This window comes from Aquila chrysaetos, chromosome 11 (assembly GCF_900496995.4).
Source record: "Aquila chrysaetos chrysaetos chromosome 11, bAquChr1.4, whole genome shotgun sequence".
Classification (NCBI taxonomy): Eukaryota; Metazoa; Chordata; class Aves; order Accipitriformes; family Accipitridae; genus Aquila; species Aquila chrysaetos.
The window spans coordinates 19318365-19337393 of NC_044014.1; the positions used below are offsets into that span (position 1 = coordinate 19318365).

General features: G+C 41.2%; 1 protein-coding gene across 2 annotated transcripts in view; it reads right to left on the reverse strand.

Moving 5' to 3' along the window:
* Positions 1-14280, reverse strand: part of TNKS2 (tankyrase 2) — a 34300-nt gene extending 20020 nt beyond the window's left edge. Inside the window, exons 1-7 of one of the 2 annotated variants that reach the window (XM_030030003.2) lie at positions 13898-14280; positions 7672-7896; positions 6591-6686; positions 6263-6299; positions 4349-4424; positions 2906-3000; positions 1641-1707 (exon numbers count right to left, since the gene is read on the reverse strand). In XM_030030003.2, the coding sequence (XP_029885863.1) occupies positions 1641-1707; positions 2906-3000; positions 4349-4424; positions 6263-6299; positions 6591-6686; positions 7672-7896; positions 13898-14099 (798 nt within the window). In that variant the 5' untranslated portion in view covers positions 14100-14280. Of the gene's footprint in view, positions 1-1640; positions 1708-2905; positions 3001-4348; positions 4425-6262; positions 6300-6590; positions 6687-7671; positions 7897-13402; positions 13501-13897 lie in introns of those variants that run through there. The other variant, XM_041127183.1, reaches the window with a different exon arrangement.
* Positions 14281-19029: the final 4749 nt, after the last annotated feature.

Genomic DNA, 19029 nt, shown 5'->3' on the forward strand with positions numbered 1-19029 from the left:
TCATTAGAAAAAGACTTCTGTCATTAGTTTCAATGCAGTAGACTTAAAATAAAAATCAATGCTTGTATGCAAACTGTATCCAAGACATTCTCCAGACATTCATTCTGAATATAACACAACATTTCAGCACATTGCAGTTTTTAATCCTCTAGTGTCTCACAGGTCCATTCAAAGCAGCCATAGGCAGGCTAGTCTCTTCAGGCTTTCTCCAGCATCTCTAAAAGGAGAGTAGCTCTGCTACATGTCAAATCAGAGAAAGAGCCCAATTCATATACTCCAAATCACCTTTGAACAAGCTCCTGTTTCTTGTTGCTCTAGAAAAAGTCTAGAGTGAACAGCTGCACTAAGATAAATACATGTTCTGTGAATATCCCCCCAGATATGAATGCCAAGATATCTAGAAGGATATAGGCACTCAAAGTTGACTTCAATCCAAAACATTTAAGTACAACGTTCTGCAAGTAATACTCCTGGATTATTAATATCTGTGTAATTCTTCTCCAGTAACATTCTGTATGCATCTTGAGTTCTGTCTGTAAGCAAGTCTGATAGGACATGCTCTTTCCCATTGCTCCTGTTAAAGCTGTAGTGCTTTGCAAAAAATAATTCAAGATTCACTGGAGCAGAAATCCAACAGGGAATACAAGTCTAGCTTAACAGTTAAGACACACAGTAGTGTCTAGGCAAGAGGGGTTTTTTTTGTCTAGTACCACAACTGTAAAGATTCACTTTACAATTGGCCTCTGAAGTAAAAAAACACCCTTGACTACTTATACTTACAATATATGCTTCTTTCAATAATTTTTTCTTAATTTTTGCTAAACAAATAGACACATGGAATTAGTGGGGACTGAGACATACAGGACAGCACAACAGCAGCTATTCCCTGAGCATCCAAACATCTAGAGTTATCTAACAGAACACCCCCAGCTGTTATAATGATCGTGACTTGCTGTAGCAGCTGAGAAAGTCCCTTGGTGGACAACACTCACAGATTTTTGCAGGCCATACCTTTGAGCCAGAAGTTTAATGCACATCATATTTTATCTTCAAGATTAACATAATCCAGATCAGCCACTTCAGTTCTGAGAGTTCACTTATGTTAGGAAAACTGACACATTTTTCTTTCTTTGGGGTAAAAGCTACAATTCAGGGCCAGAATTGATGTTGTAAAGTTCATTCCCTCAAGACAGTGATTACTCTTTAATTTTAAAACATTTATGATCTTTACCAGTATTCTTTTCAAAAGCCTCTTAATACTCTGTCTCCTGAAATATTTTTCTATTGTCAAACTCACAATATTGCTCAGTTTGGGGTTTTTTTTGTGGTGTTTTTTTGGGTGAGGGTGGGGAGGTTGAGGTAAGTAGTACTTACCTGATGGTACAAAACCATTCAATGTTGGACCAGACAGAGTTAAAAACAGAAAGCACATTTATAAGGAAAAAGCTTCCTTGCAAGCAGAAGCTTCTGTAGCTCCAGCTTAATAATCACTAACTAACATGTAGAGCAAAAGCAATCTATCATTCTTTAAGTTTTGTAAATCTAAGTACAAAACAAAAAAAAAAAAATGCAACTTGCATTAGTCTATCATAAACTGTTTTTATTTAACAATATGCAATTTCATCTCTTCAAAGACCAACCTTTACTAGAAGCTCTGTTACTTCATAATGACCATAGGAACAGGCATTGTGAAGTGGCACCAAATCTCTATATAGGAGAGAAAGGGGGAGGATGATTATCTTAGTACCTATATTTCAATTCCAAATGCATCTATAACATTGCAAATGGTACTATGTTGCACCTTGAACATGTTACAAAAATAGTATCAGAGATGTTCAAATGAAGTTGAGGGGAAATAAGCTGGAGAACCACCCAGAAAATCCCCTCAGCATTTTTCAGAAAAATAAACATTGAAAATAACAGAAGATGAGGAATTAATTGCACCGTTTTTACTGCAAATGAAATAGTTCTGCTCAGATTCGGAACCCTGAGCAGGAAGAATTCTCTGCAGGGGATTTTCAGGAGTGACAGTAATTATTTCCTTTTTCACAAGAACATTGCTGTAAGATTATCTTCTCCCCTGGAAACTAAAGAAGTCTTACTGGCTAATGTTTAAGTAACTGTACAATATTCTACAGTAACAGCAGAACTACAGAGGTTTTAAAGCCAGCTTCATACTCTCCTAAACCCAGTGGTCTTAGAAGCAAGTGAGAAATTGCCCAAAATTAATTCTTTCATTGTGGGCTAGTAAGGGAGAAATGACAAACATGAATTCCAACCCCAAGGGGGCAATTAAAGCTGTCTGATCAGCCAGTTATTTATGTAGCTGTGAAGTGGTCCTAGGAAAAGGAGGAATAAGAGTTTGCTTTCCATAATCTTTAATGTACATAAACACACATTTTAAAAATAGTTTTTTCATTACATTTTATGTAAATGAATAAACTTAGCATATCTGTATTTCACTACATTTCCTGAAATTAACAACCAAATGCTTGAAAATATAGTCCAAATAAAACCTCTGAGAAACAGAACTTCAATTTTTATCACATTCTTTGCAAAAAGAAGTGCAGAAAATTGAAAGTAGAAAGAAAATTAAGATTGATCCAATCATCAGAATATTTGCTGACTTCACAGTGGTATATAAATGTATTTTATTAAACAAGATAATAACTTGGCTAGTGATACCTAAAAGCAGCATGTTCTATGGTCAGCTCAATTTGGATTCTACTGATTCACAAGTCTTAAGCCTGTACACTTTGCATTTTTGTCACAACAGAAAGGTTAAAGATGGCTTAATGGTCTCAAGTTAGAAATTCTTCATGGTTAAAACAGTATTACTATTCTTTACTTCATCTCAATTTTTAACAAATTCTGTTTATTCTGAACAAGTGAAAAATGAACCTACCCTTTATCCTTAGCATGTACGTCAGCCCCATGCTGCAGTAAGAGCTGTACTATTTTTACACGGTTATACCCAGCTGCTAAATGTAAAGGAGTAGACTGAAATGACAGAATGTAGAAGTAATCAGTAACAGAAAAACAAGGGTTGATTTTACATTTTTTTTTTTTCAAAACTTGTTAATAATACTAATCACTGAAGTACTTAAAACACTTGCAACATTAAAAAAAACAGAGTGCTTGGATCAGACATTTGATAACTATGTTCATTGTTTACTGGCTACTCTCACAGCCATCATAAACACAAATCCTGAATTTACTCCATCACTAATAAATACATTCTGGCAACAAAGGCCCTCTTAAAGGATTTTTGAGTCCTGCAGTCCACTTTTGTCTTTTAGCCTACCATAACTATAAATACTTTGCTGGGACAAACTATGTCCCTTGTGAAAGGGGAAATAAGATGGCCATTAGAAACAGTGACTGCTAAATGATAAAGAGGTCCGCCTGCCAATCAATAGTTTAAGTTTAGAAATTATCAACAGAGATTGTTATCCACATCTGTGAATGCAGCAAGTTAGCTGGGTGAGAGGGAAACTTAATATTCTCTTTTAAATTCTCACCCTCCACAAAGCAGTCAGATAACTGCTCTATGATCTTTTCTAGTAAACCCACTCAAGCATACCCAGCAGCAGCAGGAAGGGCAGAGCTACAAATAAGTGAAATCTTATCCTCTTCATTTACCAACTCATCAACTGAACTGGCTTTGTACACTTCCTAGAGAATGAGTCTCATAACTAGAAGATGAGAAAATAGAGATGCAGAGGTGTTTTGGAGATCCCAGTAACTTACCACAAAGCCTTAAACAGGGAAACTCATTCGAACAAAACTTAAGTGGATGAGTACACATACTTAATGAGAACAACGAGGATGGCAAAAACTGATACTCAATAACTTGAACCTTCGGTAGGCTAGGGGCTGAACCCAGGAGACCACCAGAATTTTTTAGACTGGAGATTTTGAACATTTTTCACGTAGTTCTTTACCAATACTTATGGCAATGACTAGCTGCTTCCTGAAACAGAAGCGGTAACTTGCCTAGGGTGTATGGCAAATAAGGAGCCTGTGTGTATCAACTTGTGATAGTGACAAGAATCTATGAAAAGGCCTCCCTTCTTTATCACTGCAGATATGAAGGTCAAGCAGAAGTTCCAATTGAAAAGGTGTTTGTTTATTGCTCCTAGATGGAAATACCTACATAGTCCTTTTAAGGTTAAAAAACAAACAAACAAAATCCACTAGCTGCTAGACAGATACAATCTTCCTTTCTCACATATATTAAAGAAAATAGATAGATTCTGTGTTTCAACATTCTTAAAATCTGGTCAAACAATAACTGTGAAACACGTAAGAGTGAACTAATTTTAAATCAGGTTTTAAACAAAAATACCTTTCTGCCATCACTTGCATGACAGTTAACATTTAATGGTGTAAGAAGAGACATCATCTTTTCTTCATTTCCACTCCTGAAAAACAAGATATGAAATGGGCAGAAATATTTTTATTCCAGTTTTTAGTAGCTTATTATGTTTTTATATTTTTTCCTTGCTATAATGTTCAGCAGATCTGTTCTGAAGTAATACATTCACTTCTGTATTGTCAGCATTAAAGTGAAAGCAAAAATACATTTATATAACTATTTTTGTAGTTTTATTCACAGATAAATATGGGACTAGATGGGATCCATCCAAGAGTACTGAGGAAGCTGGCAGAGGAGCTTGCCAAGCCACCCTCCATCATGTATCAGCAATCCTGGTCAACAGGGGAGGTCGCAGATGACTGGAGGCTTGCCAATGTGACACCCATTTACAAGAAGGATCAGAGGGAGGATCCAGGGAACAACAGGCCTGTCAGCCTGACCTCGGTACCGGGGAAGATTATGGAGCAGTTCATCCTGAGTGCACTCAAATGGCATGTGCAGGACAAGCAGGGGATCAGGCCCGGTCAGCATGGGTTCATGAAAGGCAGGTCCTGCTTGACTAACCTGATCTCCTTCTATGAGCAGGTGACCCACCTAGTGGATGAGGGGAAGGCTGTGGATGTTGTCTACCTGGACTTCAGCAAGGGCTTTGACACTGTCTCTCATGGCATACTCCTTGAGAAGCTGGCAGCTCATGGCTTAGACAAGTGTACTCTTTGCTGGGTAAAAAACTGGCTGGATGGACGAGCCCAGAGGGTTGTGGTGAAGGGAGTTAAACCCAGTTGGCGGCAGGTCACGAGTGGTGTTCCCCAGGGCTCAGTACTGGGGCCAGTTCTGTTTAATATCTTTATCAATGATCTGGACGAGGGGATCGAGCGCACCCTCAGCAAGTTTGCAGACGACACCGAGTTGGGAGGCAGGGTCGATTTGCTCGAGGGTAGGAAGGCTCTGCAGAGGGATCTGGACAGGCTGGATCGACGGGCCGAGGCCAACTGTACGAGGTTCAACAAGGCCAAGTGCCGGGTCCTGCACTTCGGTCACAACAACCCCATGCAGCGCTACGGGCTTGGGGAAGAGTGGCTGGAAAGCTGCCCGGCACAGAAAGACCTGGGCGTGCTGGTTGACAGCCGGCTGAATATGAGCCGGCAGTGTGCCCAGGTGGCCACGAAGGCCAACGTCATCCTGGCCTGCATCAGAAATAGCGTGGCCAGCAGGAGTGGGGAAGTGATCGTCCCCCTGTACTCGGCACTGGTGAAGCCGCACCTCGAGTGCCGTGTTCAGTTTTGGGCCCCTCACTACAGGACAGACATGGAGGTGCTGGAGCGTGTCCAGAGAAGGGCAACAAAGCTGGTGAGGGGCCTGGAGCACAAGTCTTATGAGGAGCGGCTGAGGGAACTGGGGCTGTTTAGTCCAGAGAAAAGGAGGCTGAGGGGAGACCTTATCGCTCTCTACAACTACCTGAAAGGCGGTTGTAGTGAGGTGGGTGCTGGTCTCTTCTGTCAGGTGGCTGGAGATAGGACGAGAGGAAATGGCCTCAAGTTGCACCAGGGGAGGTTTAGACTGGATATTAGGAAAAATTTCTTTACTGAAAGGGCTGTCAGGCATTGGAACAGGCTTCCCAGGGAAGCAGTTGAGTCGCCATCCCTGGAGGTATTCAAAAAACGCACAGACAAGGCACTTCAGGACATGGTTTAGTGGGCATGCTTGACGGTTGGACTCGATGATCTTGAAGTTCTTTTCCAACCTAAACGATTCTATGATTCTATGATAACAGCCAAAGCTTAGCATCTAGATGCAATGCCAGCTCAAAAGCCAATATATATATTCATTACATACAATTCTGAAAATATCACTAAATTCCAGATATTTTCCAAACATGCATACCTGGCACTTTCTAAGAGTTCATCTTTCTTGTATTCACCTGGAAGACAAAAGGCAGTTTCTTTAGTTGTTAAATAAATATCTATATATGTGAAGTTCACTACTTCTCCTCCTCTTCCAAAATTCTGGAGAACATAAGTACCAAAAATTTGACAGTCCATTACTGAACTAGCACAATAAACTATTTATCCAGAACACACCCCATGACTAAGATGATGAAAGCCATGTGGGAATTTCTATTTAGAATTACAAAACACAGAGAATTTAAAGTAATATCAGAAATTCATTTGACTGTTATTAGTCATAACGTAATCTAAAGATTATCACTTACCAGTCAGCACTGCTTTTGCAGATGGGTCTGCTAAATCCAAAGCTGTTCTTCCATCTGTGTTCCGGATGGTTGGTTCAGCACCATGCTGCAGCAGTACTATAAAATGCCAAAGTTTTCCGTGAGAAAACAATTCTATAAGACAGGACTTATGAGATACATTATTACTGTAAGCCGCAAGCAACAAAAGAAACATCCAGTTACTGATCCTAACTTCCCTCTCAAATTTTTAATGACAGAATTCCTTAATGTCATCTGTGAACAATTTAACTAGTGAAACATGACTAGACACATTTTATGAGAAAAAAGCAGAGCAGAAATGGAACAATCACAGACTGGTAGGAGGCAGTCTCAGTTGAAAGACACGCAGTTGTGACACACCAGAAAAAACAGTAACTATCTCCCATCAGGTCCAGAGCATGCTGCCTCAAATCCACAAATGGCTATGCCCTAAACTGTACACAGCAGTAGCAGGCCATGTATCTTGCACTCACATTGGGGCCAAACAGGCAATATTAGATATACAACTCTCCAGATGTGCTTCTCAATAAAGTAAATGACAGCAAATCACACAATAAAAAAAAAAAAAAAATCAGTTTCTTGACCACATATCTAACCTTCAACCTCTTCCTAACCCTTAAGAACCGTGTAGGCAATACAAGTGGTCAATATAATTGGAGATTAGCTCCTATCCTTAACTAATTTAACATGGCTGCTACACATAGAGACAGAATGAATCCATTATTAAAACCAGTTTTCTTCTTTCTACTGCACTGTGACTAGCAGCAGAAGGCAGCATAAGAGTCTATGCTGAAGTAGAAGAGAATCTAGCTCCATCACATCATTCCAAAGCTCTTTTCCCATTATGTCAATGTGTACCTTTATACTTAGGCAATTACCAAAACCAGATCTAAATATTTGTTTCTTATAAAACTGGCATATGAATTTAAGTTTATGAAAGATCTTTAGTTTTAATCCTTATCCTAGCCACAGCTTCACGGAATAAAAATGGTCTTTAAAAGGTTCTTGATTTTTCACAGTGAAAAGAAATGAGTCAGTCACAGGAAGAGTGGGAGAAAATTACCAATGCAGACATCTGTCTTGCCCTTAATGGCAGCTTCATGAAGGGGAGTGTAATTCCAATTATCCCGAGCATTAGGATCTGCACCATGCCGCAAGAGAAGATTGACAACTTCAGCATGACCAAAAGAACAAGCGTTGTGAAGAGGAATAAGGCCTCCATCATCTCGTGCATGGACATTGGCACCACTTTGAAGTAAATATTCAACTACATCCTTCCGACCAAAACCTGGAAGAGATAAAGGGAAGAAAGGCGTCAGGGTGGGGTAAGAAAATTCCCTGTCCCACGTACACAGATTAAACCAACAAACTTAAGTAACAGTAACCACTCTGAATAACAATCACAACTGGCATTCTTTACTAAAGAAGCATTTACACACTAAGGCTATTTTTAAAAGCCTTAAAAATTAGATTAAAATCAGTAGAAAAATAATATTCAAGATTACTGGAACAATAAATATCTTGATAGGCCTCCCATGAGTCAACAGCTTCTTGAAAACATAATAAAAAGAACAAAATACTGACAAAACAACCTCTTCTTTAGTCATTTTACATGGCTATTAACTCAAACTATTTTGTATGATACTCTGCCAACCCACAGCTAGTTTGTGGCTGGACCAATAGATGAGCCCTGGGAGCAGTAAGGATGAGACTGGCTACAAGCCAATGCATGTACAATTCATATTCTAAGCTTTTAAGAAAAGATTCATATAACATGAGAAGTATTTTACAGAAACATGTTGCTTGTTTTTTTTTTAAAAAGCAGGTAAGAAGCACTGCTCTCAGGTTAAAACAGAAGCATGGTTATTTGCTTTCTCAGGAATAATTAACACAATCTGCACACAGTTTCCATCTTTGAAATGATCACTTAAGAAAACCCTTAGGGACACGAGAAGTTTATCTGGGACCACTCTCTGTTGAAGAAATTTATTATGTGAGTATGCACAACCATAATTTAAAGATACTCATAATGCCTATTTTCAGTGATGCCTAAAATGATTATAAGTATTTGATCATGACTGAAGCACAAAAATGCTCTTACACATTCTGAGGCACTTTTTTTACAAACCTGTCATTCAAGTTAGTAGACAGCAAAAAAATACGCCCACTTGTACATTTGGGGCTAGAAACATATCACAAATAAGGTGATTGCTCTTATAAGCCAATTCTATAGCTACTATTGTTTAATTTCAGCTATATTTTGCACATTTATATAACAGCAAATAAACCAGGACATCAAACTGTATCTATGTTTTCTCTAATATCTTCACAAGAGGCCAGAATGACTTAGGACTTCTGCTTGTAGCCATTATGCCCATCTGGTTACATTCCAAAGACCACTGCTTACAGAAATCCCCCAAAGGTTTCATGAAGGTGTCTTTGGGTCTTGGGGATTATTAGGGCAGGTAAAAGCCATATTTTGGTATGTATCGGCCTTGTGCCAAGTACCTTCTGGGAAATAACCCATGTATGCAGGACTTGGCCTTCCTTGCTTTAAATATCTGAATTGCATACCGTTTTCCTGAAGAGATCAAGAACTGGGTGGGGATGAAGTCTTGAGCTTTTCCCTCAGTCTGAATCACCACACAGTTGCCAACACCAGTGATACTCAGATAGTAGCAAATTTAAACTTTGTTACAAATCATCCACCCCAGGTCAGTAGGTAGGTATAAGTCACTGCAACCATAACCTAGAAATTATGTTTATTCCTGATAACTACACAGCATTTCAGTGACAAAGTCACAGAAGCATATGAGAAGTGTCAGCATTGTAGTTACAACTGAACTTTAGTTTTAGTTTAGTTGCAACTGAACTTTTTCATAGCATGCTTTTCACTAAACCTGACTATTCCATAAATCCTTCTCCCAGACTGACAGCAACTAAAACCCTGCAGCAAAAAACACCTTCACCTTCGCTATTCGGAGATCAAAAAGCAAACACTACCATTATTAAGCAATTTCTGGATCATACTTGCTGGGAGGAGCTCTCATATACAAGCTGTTTATACCAACGGTAAAGAAGCCAGGAAAGGTATTCAGAAAAGCCTTTGTTAAATTCTATCTTTTCTCCTCTTCCCTCAAAAGTCTGGTAAGGAACCACATTCCCCACAGATTTCTGACTATTATAAAAATAATTTTATGTGAAACATTTTAATCCCAGAATGAACTCCAAGATATTTTCAAATAGCAGTTACAAGACTATACTACTGATGTGCTTCGATTCTTCAAAATACATTACTAATAAAACAAATCTTAGCTTGCTAGCACCTTGATTTTGATAGAACCACACACTGTACATTTGAGTCTCAACATTCTAGTTACCCATCTTATAACTAACAGAAGGCACCTTGCCTGTCCTAACAGAGAACAGGAGTTCAACACGCTTGAGATGAGATCTGGATCAGACATATGGTCCATGCAAAAACAAGTTATCTGCACAGGCACAGTAAGCCACATTCACTGCACATACATGCAAATTTCTGCTGCCAAAAAAATAATCAGTACCTATACAAGGTGTACCCATACAGCCATATTGTCTACATAGTAAATTATATGCAGCATATTTCTCATTCTTAAATAAATTTAGCTTTTGTAACCAGGTATTACAAATAGTTATTTTTCTTACATGTGTCCTCCTGATTTTTACTTACGTCTTCAAAATTTCAAAAAATTCTGTTTCTAGTTTGAATGCGTACTCAAAATTCACTAAAGTCTTCAAGGATCTACTCAGATGAGACTTTTCACAAGTGCCAGTCCTGCAAACACATCATCAAAGCTGTTATTTGATGACAGACTGCTTGGTATCTTCTTTCTGCACCAAAAAATGTTTTCCAGAACTGCTTTAGTTATGTTAGAAAAGCCTCTGATCAACTCCTCTGTCCAGAAGTTACATGTCTGGTGCTAAACCACTCTTTCTTGTACAGTCATAGCCATGTTTTTGAATGTAAAATGCTAACCTTAGCATGAATCAATACCATAATTGAAAATCAGCTCCAGTAAACCTCATTACAGGTGTAGAGAATTCACCCAGATGTCCTCTATTTAGTATATAGGTTCAATCAGATACAGATCATGAGCAACCCACAGCTTCTCTCTGCGCAAAGCCTGCACCCATTCGGAAAATGCCCTAAGTATAGCAACACCCCTAAACTACCTGTACTTTTAATATTGAGACAGGCTTATTTGCATCACACCAATTTCTGTAACTTCTCTTCAGCACTGAGTGCACAGCAGGGATTCCTTACGTCCTTGTGGAAGCATCTGCACAAGAGGGCACCATATATGGAAAGAGCAGTATTTTCTCATTATTTTCTAAAGGATGTATGTGTACAGAGGAGGCAGCCAAACTCTGTACAATGGTCTCTCCCTCCTCTCTCTTGTTTTCACTGAGAGTGCAAAGACGGGACAGCCTTTGCTGACACAGGGAAGGGAGCCACTACGTACTGTAACAGTTCCTCTTTGCCACTGCTGCAAAAACTATTTCAACACTTTTTAAAAAAAATACATTACCATTTTTAAGGAGTGGGGGTTTTTTTTGGCTCTTGGGCTTCTATCAGAAGACCAACTAAATGGTATCACAGCTTGCAACTATGCAAGATAACTGCCTCATCATCATGAATGCTTTATTTCTTATTGCAAAGTAGAAGGGCTACTCAGGGCCTCCAGCTGACACTCTTCTACCATCTGTGACAGCTGAGTAGTTCACTGCACTTGTTCCCCAAAAAGTTACAAACTTTTAGCTGACAAATCCTGAATATTAATCACAAAAGAAACTTGTAACTGTCTATAATTTTTTTTAAAAAAGCATTTATTTACTGTCACTGTTGTGTCATATTTGATATTCACCTGATTTTGACAGGATGAAAAGCTAACAGAAACAACTGAGCTCTGATTCTTCTCCCCTGCCCCAGGTGTTCATTTTTTCAATGAATTTTAGTTTGCAGGAAGGGCATTTTGGTTCCTGCCAAGTCCCTAAAACCTTGTGATACTTTCAACTTTGACACACACTGTGATAAAAAGGACTGACTTCAGGAAGTATATGCAGCTTATGGTGAGAGAGGACTGAGCCTATTATGTTGTGAAGGGTGGTAGGCTCTTGACTTAAGTTTCAGTACAACTTATCTACCACACACACAATTGTGTACTACAAAATCCAAAGAGCAGTCTTCACCAAGATCCCAATATGTATTATTTCTAATAATGACACATGCCCAGGGAGAGCTTGAGGTCTTTTTTTTTTTTAAATACATTTTAATATATTTTAAAATCCACCTTTACAAAATGACACATAGAAAGAGGAATTTGGTTTATTTAAATTGGTAGGTAAGATCTGGGAAAATCTTAAAAATGGAACCAAGTTCAGAACCCAGAATGACACTAAAAAAAGAAAAAAGGGCAATACAAAACCTATCTTCATATTTCAGCTCCACCTCTTCCATAAAACAAGTCTTAAAACTGAATGAAACTAGTCAGAGATGTTTTGTAATGTATTTTCTAAGAACACCTAGGCTAAACAAAGCAAGAATACAACAGACTTTTGCTTTTACTTCCTGGAATGTAATTCCTTTAGAGACAGAAGACAAAAGAAGCTAATAATACTCCAACTGTGAATAACGGGAAAGCAAAACACAACAAAAACCCCAAAATCCCGAAATTACTTATGTCCACCTTTCACACTGAGTCTATTCGCAGGTAGGCTGACAACAGCAGAGTTCTACCTGAAGCAGTGGAAAAGGGTTAAATTAAGAAGTTACACAAGTATTTTATGCCACGTGTTAACCAGAAACTTTTGGCATCTCCTGCAGTCTTGTGAGAGGAGCAATTGATTTCTCTGTACCAAGTCTGAAGTAGACATAAGCGTGGCAATGGCCTCTCCCATTTACACGCCAACCTGTTTAACATTAGAGGTCTAATAACTATATGAACTCATTGCTATGCATTTTTTTTTAAAGAAAAAGCTTTCTATAGATCAGGAGTTCTGTTTTTTAAGGTCAAGACAGATCACTCCTGTCCAGAGAGATAAACTAGATTACTATATTGCATGAGGAACTCCTTAGGAGGAAAAGGGAAAAGGGGGAAAAAGGAAAAAACCTCACTTCTCCAAAACGCTGTAAAACATACTAATTTGTTTAGAAGTTCAGAGTTTATTAGTGAACAGACAGGAGTGCTGCATATGAAAATATAGCTGCAAAATTGTTTCCCCCCGACAGGATATTTTAAGTTGTCTTCTGGGCTCTCTTGTTGATCAAGTTTATTAAATCTGTGAAATGCAGCTGTCCTGAAAAGGCTGTCAAGAACTTAGACCTGTTAAGTCTACTGAATACGAGGAAAGGACACCTTAAGTAGAAACCTCTTCCAAAACAATTCAGCAAAGACACAAACATCTTTATTACTATCCATATTGTTTAGCTGAAAAGAAGCTGCTGTCTCTTCTGCAGCCTGCCAGCCTTGGGTCCTACATCTAACACTGTAATCAAATCAAAACAAACGACATGAAAACAACAGTCACAGTCAGGTCTTTGTCTGAAAAGGTGGGATAGAATCTTCTGGCCCGCTGCCAGCGAAAGCAGTTGTTCTGTGATGTCAGCTGTTTGCGTATATAAGTCCCAAATTGACAAAGTCTACTTGCTGAAGATAAGAACGCAAAAAGCTTAGAAACAGCGTTATCTGACAAGCACCCTTCCTGGGCAAGATTCTAAAAATGAGCAGGCCCGCTGAAATCAATGGAAACAGTACCTGGGACATATGTCACCTGTCAGAGCTCACATGCCACAACACGAACAGTCTAAACCCCAGTCCAGATGTCCTCAACGCCAGCTGAGGTTTATTTTAAAAGAGAAAGAAAGAAAGAAAGAAAAAAAGAACAGAAACAAGACCCCACCTGTACCACCCGGCCACCACCACCGCGTGGTGACACCTCACCAGCCACCGGAGAGCCGGCGTGGCACCTAGAGACGGCCACGGCCACGGGACGGGCGCCGGATGCACACGGGGGCCGCCGAAGGGCTCCGACCCCCCCGCCCCGCCGCGCACAGGCCCACCCCCTGCGGCGGGGCCTGCGGGGAAGCAGGGCACCCCGTGCTCCTCCGCGCCCCGGCCAGGCCCGGCCCTGCCCAGGCCCCGCGCCGGGAGGGAAACGGAGGTGCGCGGCAGCGGGCCCGGCGGGGCTGCCCTCCCGCCTCGCGCTCTGCCGTCCCCACAGAGGCGGTAACGGCGGCCTCAGGCCGGTACCTGCGGCGAAGTGCAGCGGGCTGGACTTCCTGCCCGCCGTGTCCCGGCTGTTCACGTTCTCGGGCCGCACCAGCCGCTTGACCCGCTCCACGTCCCCGTTCCTGCAGGCCTCGAAGAGCTCCCGAGCCGGCTCCGCCGCCGCGCCGCAGCCCGGCGCCTCCGCCAAGGCGGCCGCGCCGCCCGCGCACCGCCGCCCGGCCATGCGTGGCCGGCCCCGCCGGAGGCGGCCGAGCAGCCCCCGCCGCCCCGCTCACAGGCCGCGGCCCTCGGCGGCGGCGGCGGCGGCGGCGGCGGCAGCCCTCCACACGCGCCGCCGGGCGGGGCGGAGGACCCGGCGCATCGCGGCGGAGGGATCCGGGCGGAGCGGACGCGGCGGCAGCGGCACCACCACCGCCACCACTGCCGGCCGCCCTGCGCAGGCGCGCTCCCCCCGGCCGGGCTGGGCACGCGCGAGGCCGCGAGCGTGCGCAGTGCGGCGGCGGCGCTCCGGTGGCTGGGCCGCGGCCGGCGGGCGGCTCCGAGCGTGGTCTGGGGGCCGAGGGTCGCACGACCCTACTCGGCCCTGAGCTGGGCGGCCGGCGTTGCCGTTGCGCTCTGGGAGGCGCTGCCGGGGCGGACGCTCATCGCTGGGGCCTAGAACCGGGAACGGGCCGCGGAAAGTGTGCTTGAACGGGGGGGGGGTGGCTCCCGGTCTACCGGCCGTTTCCACTTCACGAAAGTCTTGTTTCAAAGTGCTGTCTCCCCTGCCCTCCCCCCCCCCCGTTGGCCCTTACTGCTGAGGAAAAGATCTGAAACTGGGTTCCTGTGAATGCGAAACAGGTTTTCAGTAAGCTTTTTTTCAAAGTTGGGGAGGAAACGATAAAAGAGACCACTCATGTTGTCCGTCTTGCTGCCCGCTCCTTTTTAAGGGAAGATGGGTAACAGAAAAACTCAAATACAGCGGTAGCAATTCATCCCGGAAGAGTAGAAATGTTCCTTTGCTGCTTACAGTAATTAAATGTAGATTAGGGGGTGACAACTACTGAGGGATTTTTTTTTCCTGTAAAATGTGCAAGACTGCATTTTGGTGCTAAATGATCCTTGCATAGTTATTTATATAGCAAAATACATTGTTCAGAAGGAAGTTAAGTGCTTGCATAATAACTATGAAGTGGAACTTACATAAATTACATTGTTTTCTTTCTTAATCCTGGAAAACAGACTCTAGAAAAGACTGTTGGTTGACTTTGCCAATTCAAGGTTTTGGAATGGCACAGAGAGCATCTCTTTCCCTCTTGTAAGCCTGACAAGCTTGATGGGGAAGCTTGAGCCTAGATGGAACTAACTAGAAGAGGATTTGTGTGGTAATTTTGAAATGTATTTTTCCACTCTTGCCATAATAAAACACTGAGTTTGGAAAAGGTAATTGAATAGGGTCAGTAGCTTCCTGTTCCAAAGGCAGGAAAGAGAAGTGCCTCCAAACTCAATTGAACTTGTAGGCTATTGTTACACTAGTAAATTAAGCAGCCTAAGAACCAGGAAAGAGACCCAGCTGCTAATTTGTACAGTTTAGTCACTTCCTTTCTGTTAAACATCCTTATCTCTGAAGCAAGCCAGTTACATCCAAGCTGCCTGTCCCGGTCCATGCTAATGCCTAAACTGTGCCCAGGAATTTTGGGGGGGAGACTACTAGCTCTACCAGGCCAAAACCATGCTACAGTAACAGGTCATGATGGTCCAAGCCTTTGTCTTTGTCTTGGCACTGTTCAGTTTACTAATTTACGCATAGCCACAGTAGAAGTGTGACAGAAGAATGCAGCCAGCACAGGGACAGAAACCATGTGCTTTGACAAACACACGATGCCTTGGTCGTGTGTATTTTCTGTAATCCCACTGGCTTTTCTCCTCATCACCACTTAAATTACAAGCTGTGCTCGGCAGGCAGGGAAAAGTCAGGCTATGACCAGAGTCCCTCTATCAGCTTTGTCACACATACATAATTCATCCACTGGTTTACATGTGGCCATAATGTTCTGGCATAAGCTGACATCAAATGTGGCTCATAGGCCTGCAGCCATCTCAGACCTTCCCAACTTTTCCAAAGTATATATGATGAAAACTGCCCTTTCTACGTGCAGGCTCCACAGACTGAAAGCAAGACCTGCAGTGCTGCCATTTTTATCTTTTATTAGCCCCATTAGCATAGCTGGAAAAAATACACAAGCTTTTGAGTTCATAAGCCCTTCTTCAGGCCTACAGCAGAAGTAGCAAATGCATTAACTTGGCTGTTTCCATTTCAAAACTGAAAAAGGGACTGTGTATTTAAAAGTCTGTGGAAGTGTAAATACCTGTGTAAATACAAACACATCCTGCTCCCCAGGTCTTCTAAAGTTTAAAACTAGAACATTTTTTCACTAGTTCACTATAAACTCTATCTATGTTTCTTTCTTTGGTAAAAGCAACTATCAAATGCTAATGGAAAAAAAAATAACTGAGTTAGAGAAAGAGGAGGATTATAAAAAGCATGATCTAAAATAAACAAACTCCCCATTCTTTCCACATCATTATACTGAAAACATTCTATTATTCTAATTACCTATAGCCTGACTTCCTTTTCCGGTATGGCTTCCTGGTAGCTTGAGTGTAAAACTATGGTAGGTCTCTGTGAAGGGAAAACAATTTTTAAAATTATTATACTGTAAGAGTAGGATTCAAAAGAAAATGTTTGATATGGACAGACTAAGGCAGCCTTAAAAATAAACCCTTCTTCTTTCTGCCTAGGAGATTAAAGTTTTCTTATGGGCAGAGGTATCGTTCATGCCAATCTACAAGGCAGTCCATCAGATCTGGATTTTCAGCTGTCAGCCCTTCATTTCGTGAGGATTTCTCAGCTCTTTCTAATTGGTCCCTGCAGTGGTTTGCCTTGCTCTTGGAAGCAAAGTAAAATGCTAGAATTAATAGGACATTTCAAGTGTTCAGAAATTTAGCTTATTCCAAAAGGAGAATGATTTAAAATTTATTCCATTTGAAGTATTTCCAGATGAGACTTGGGAAAAAAACCCCAACCAACAATAATTAATGCTGTACATCAGGAAATAATAAAACATGCCTATCAAGGAAAGAGTTAATTTTGGAGAGAAACGGAAGTGGTCTATTGTTTTGTAACTAAAATTTTAAAACTGTAAATAGAAACTTTCTCAGTGCAAGCTACTTTTTCTAAATGAAAAGAGAGGCTGATCGCATTAAGCTTTAAGAGCTCACTGCAAAATCAAAGCAGTACAGGTTGTGCAACACTGAATATGTGTACAACTGGATCTTTAAAGGAACTTACTTTCTCCCTTCCCCTTCTCATCCCATCTATCAAGCTATCATCTTAAACAAGCAGGAGGTAGTTCCTTTTCTCTGCCAGTCACTTGATCTGTAGTTAGTGGCGTATTATATGTGCCAGCTTTGTTTTACCAGCAGATGGGGGTAAAGTGGAATAAATATAACATGTTGTTCTGGAATAATAAAGGGATTTAAAAAAAAAATAGATGAAAGGAGACTTGGAGGCAATGAAACACTGAGAGACTGAGTGTTGCAGGGAGGAGCAAATGTGGAGCCAAGTGGTCCCTCTAGGAGATGGGGATACACTGTGAGTTGTTGACAAGCTGTAATGGTAGGCGATTTAGTTATCAAAATACTGTATGCGTGTGTGCAGCAACCAAGAGAACTGTTCAGCAGCTTGGTGACCAGCTGTGGAGATGGCAGTTCACATAATACATTTAGAGAAGATTCTTTTTGTGGTAGGGAGAAGCTTGTGATCCTCACACCAGAAGCACAGATAAGTGCATGAGAGTTCATGGAAACTAGATTACACAGAAAAAAAGCCTTTAGTCCAGGACCCTTGTGATTTCTTTAAAATGATTCCAGTTTTGCTGTCAAAGACTGCTAGACAGAAACATGCCTAGAGGGCTTAAAGGGAGCTTTTGTTTGTTTTTCTGTAGTGCCTGGAACATGCCTGGGAGGACAGAGAGCTTTTTTAAAAGCATAGACTCCACACATGCAAAGCAGCATTACATGGGCTGCCAGCATGGGAATATGGCAGAGACCTGGGAAATTGTTATTTGTTATTAGGAAGAAAGCCACAAGCAGCAGAGGAGCAGTAGGGCCAAAGATGGGCATTGACTAGCAAATGCCAGCAAAACAGATTCATTTGTATCTCAAATAGGTACAATAATATGAAAAAGCTAAAAGCACATAAAGGCAAACTAGAATGTCTGCCCAACCATGACATATTCAAATTTACTGAAGCTGACTGAAAGAACAAAAACAGTGGGCTACTTATGTTATAATTTGTCTAGAACTGACAGAGATAGGCAATAGTAGTTCTCTCGGAAAAATCATCTTAGAGGGAGAAAGTTTCAGAGGAGCAAGAACTAGTGAGAGACGCTCCATACAGTTAAATTGCAGTTCAAGTGACATTATTTTAACAAATTTCAATATTAGTTTCCTGTCCCAATTGAAAAAAAAAAAAAGGCTTTGGGGAGGTTCAGGCACCTTCACAACCTATCCTGGGCATTTAACAGAAGTGTCCAGGTCATCCGAGTAATTAACAAAGCAGGTGGGTTTCTCACTGCTGTACTCTTAATTGCCCTCTGAAGCACTTTACCTCTTTCCATTGATGGTATAAGAAGCCTATACTTTTGATTTGGATACCTAAATGGGTTGCCTATAGTATGTAATGTAACTACCATACAGAGTATGCAGGGTGAAGGAAAGCAGAGCAGCAACTAAATGCAATGTTTTTTTAAAAAGTGGTAGTGTACTACTCCAACTACTTGCACATAGATTGACAAGATGTTATTTCAGGACAGATCTCTGAGAGGCAATTTCTCAAGAATTCAAATGATGGCTTCTTGGAACAGCTAATTCCACAGTATGGGGAAAAAAAAAAAAAAAGAGGCTTTTCTTGACTTAAGCCTAAGCAACACAGTTACTTGGTTCAAGAAGTATATATAGTTTTACCACAAAGTAGTAATGATCAAATCCAATGAATTTCAATATTTCTAATGGAAGGCTCCTACTGAAAAGTAGTCCATGGCACTGATTCATAACAGGAATTGTGATGAAAAGAAAGAATGTCATTACAGTGGTATTAAAATCAGGTATGA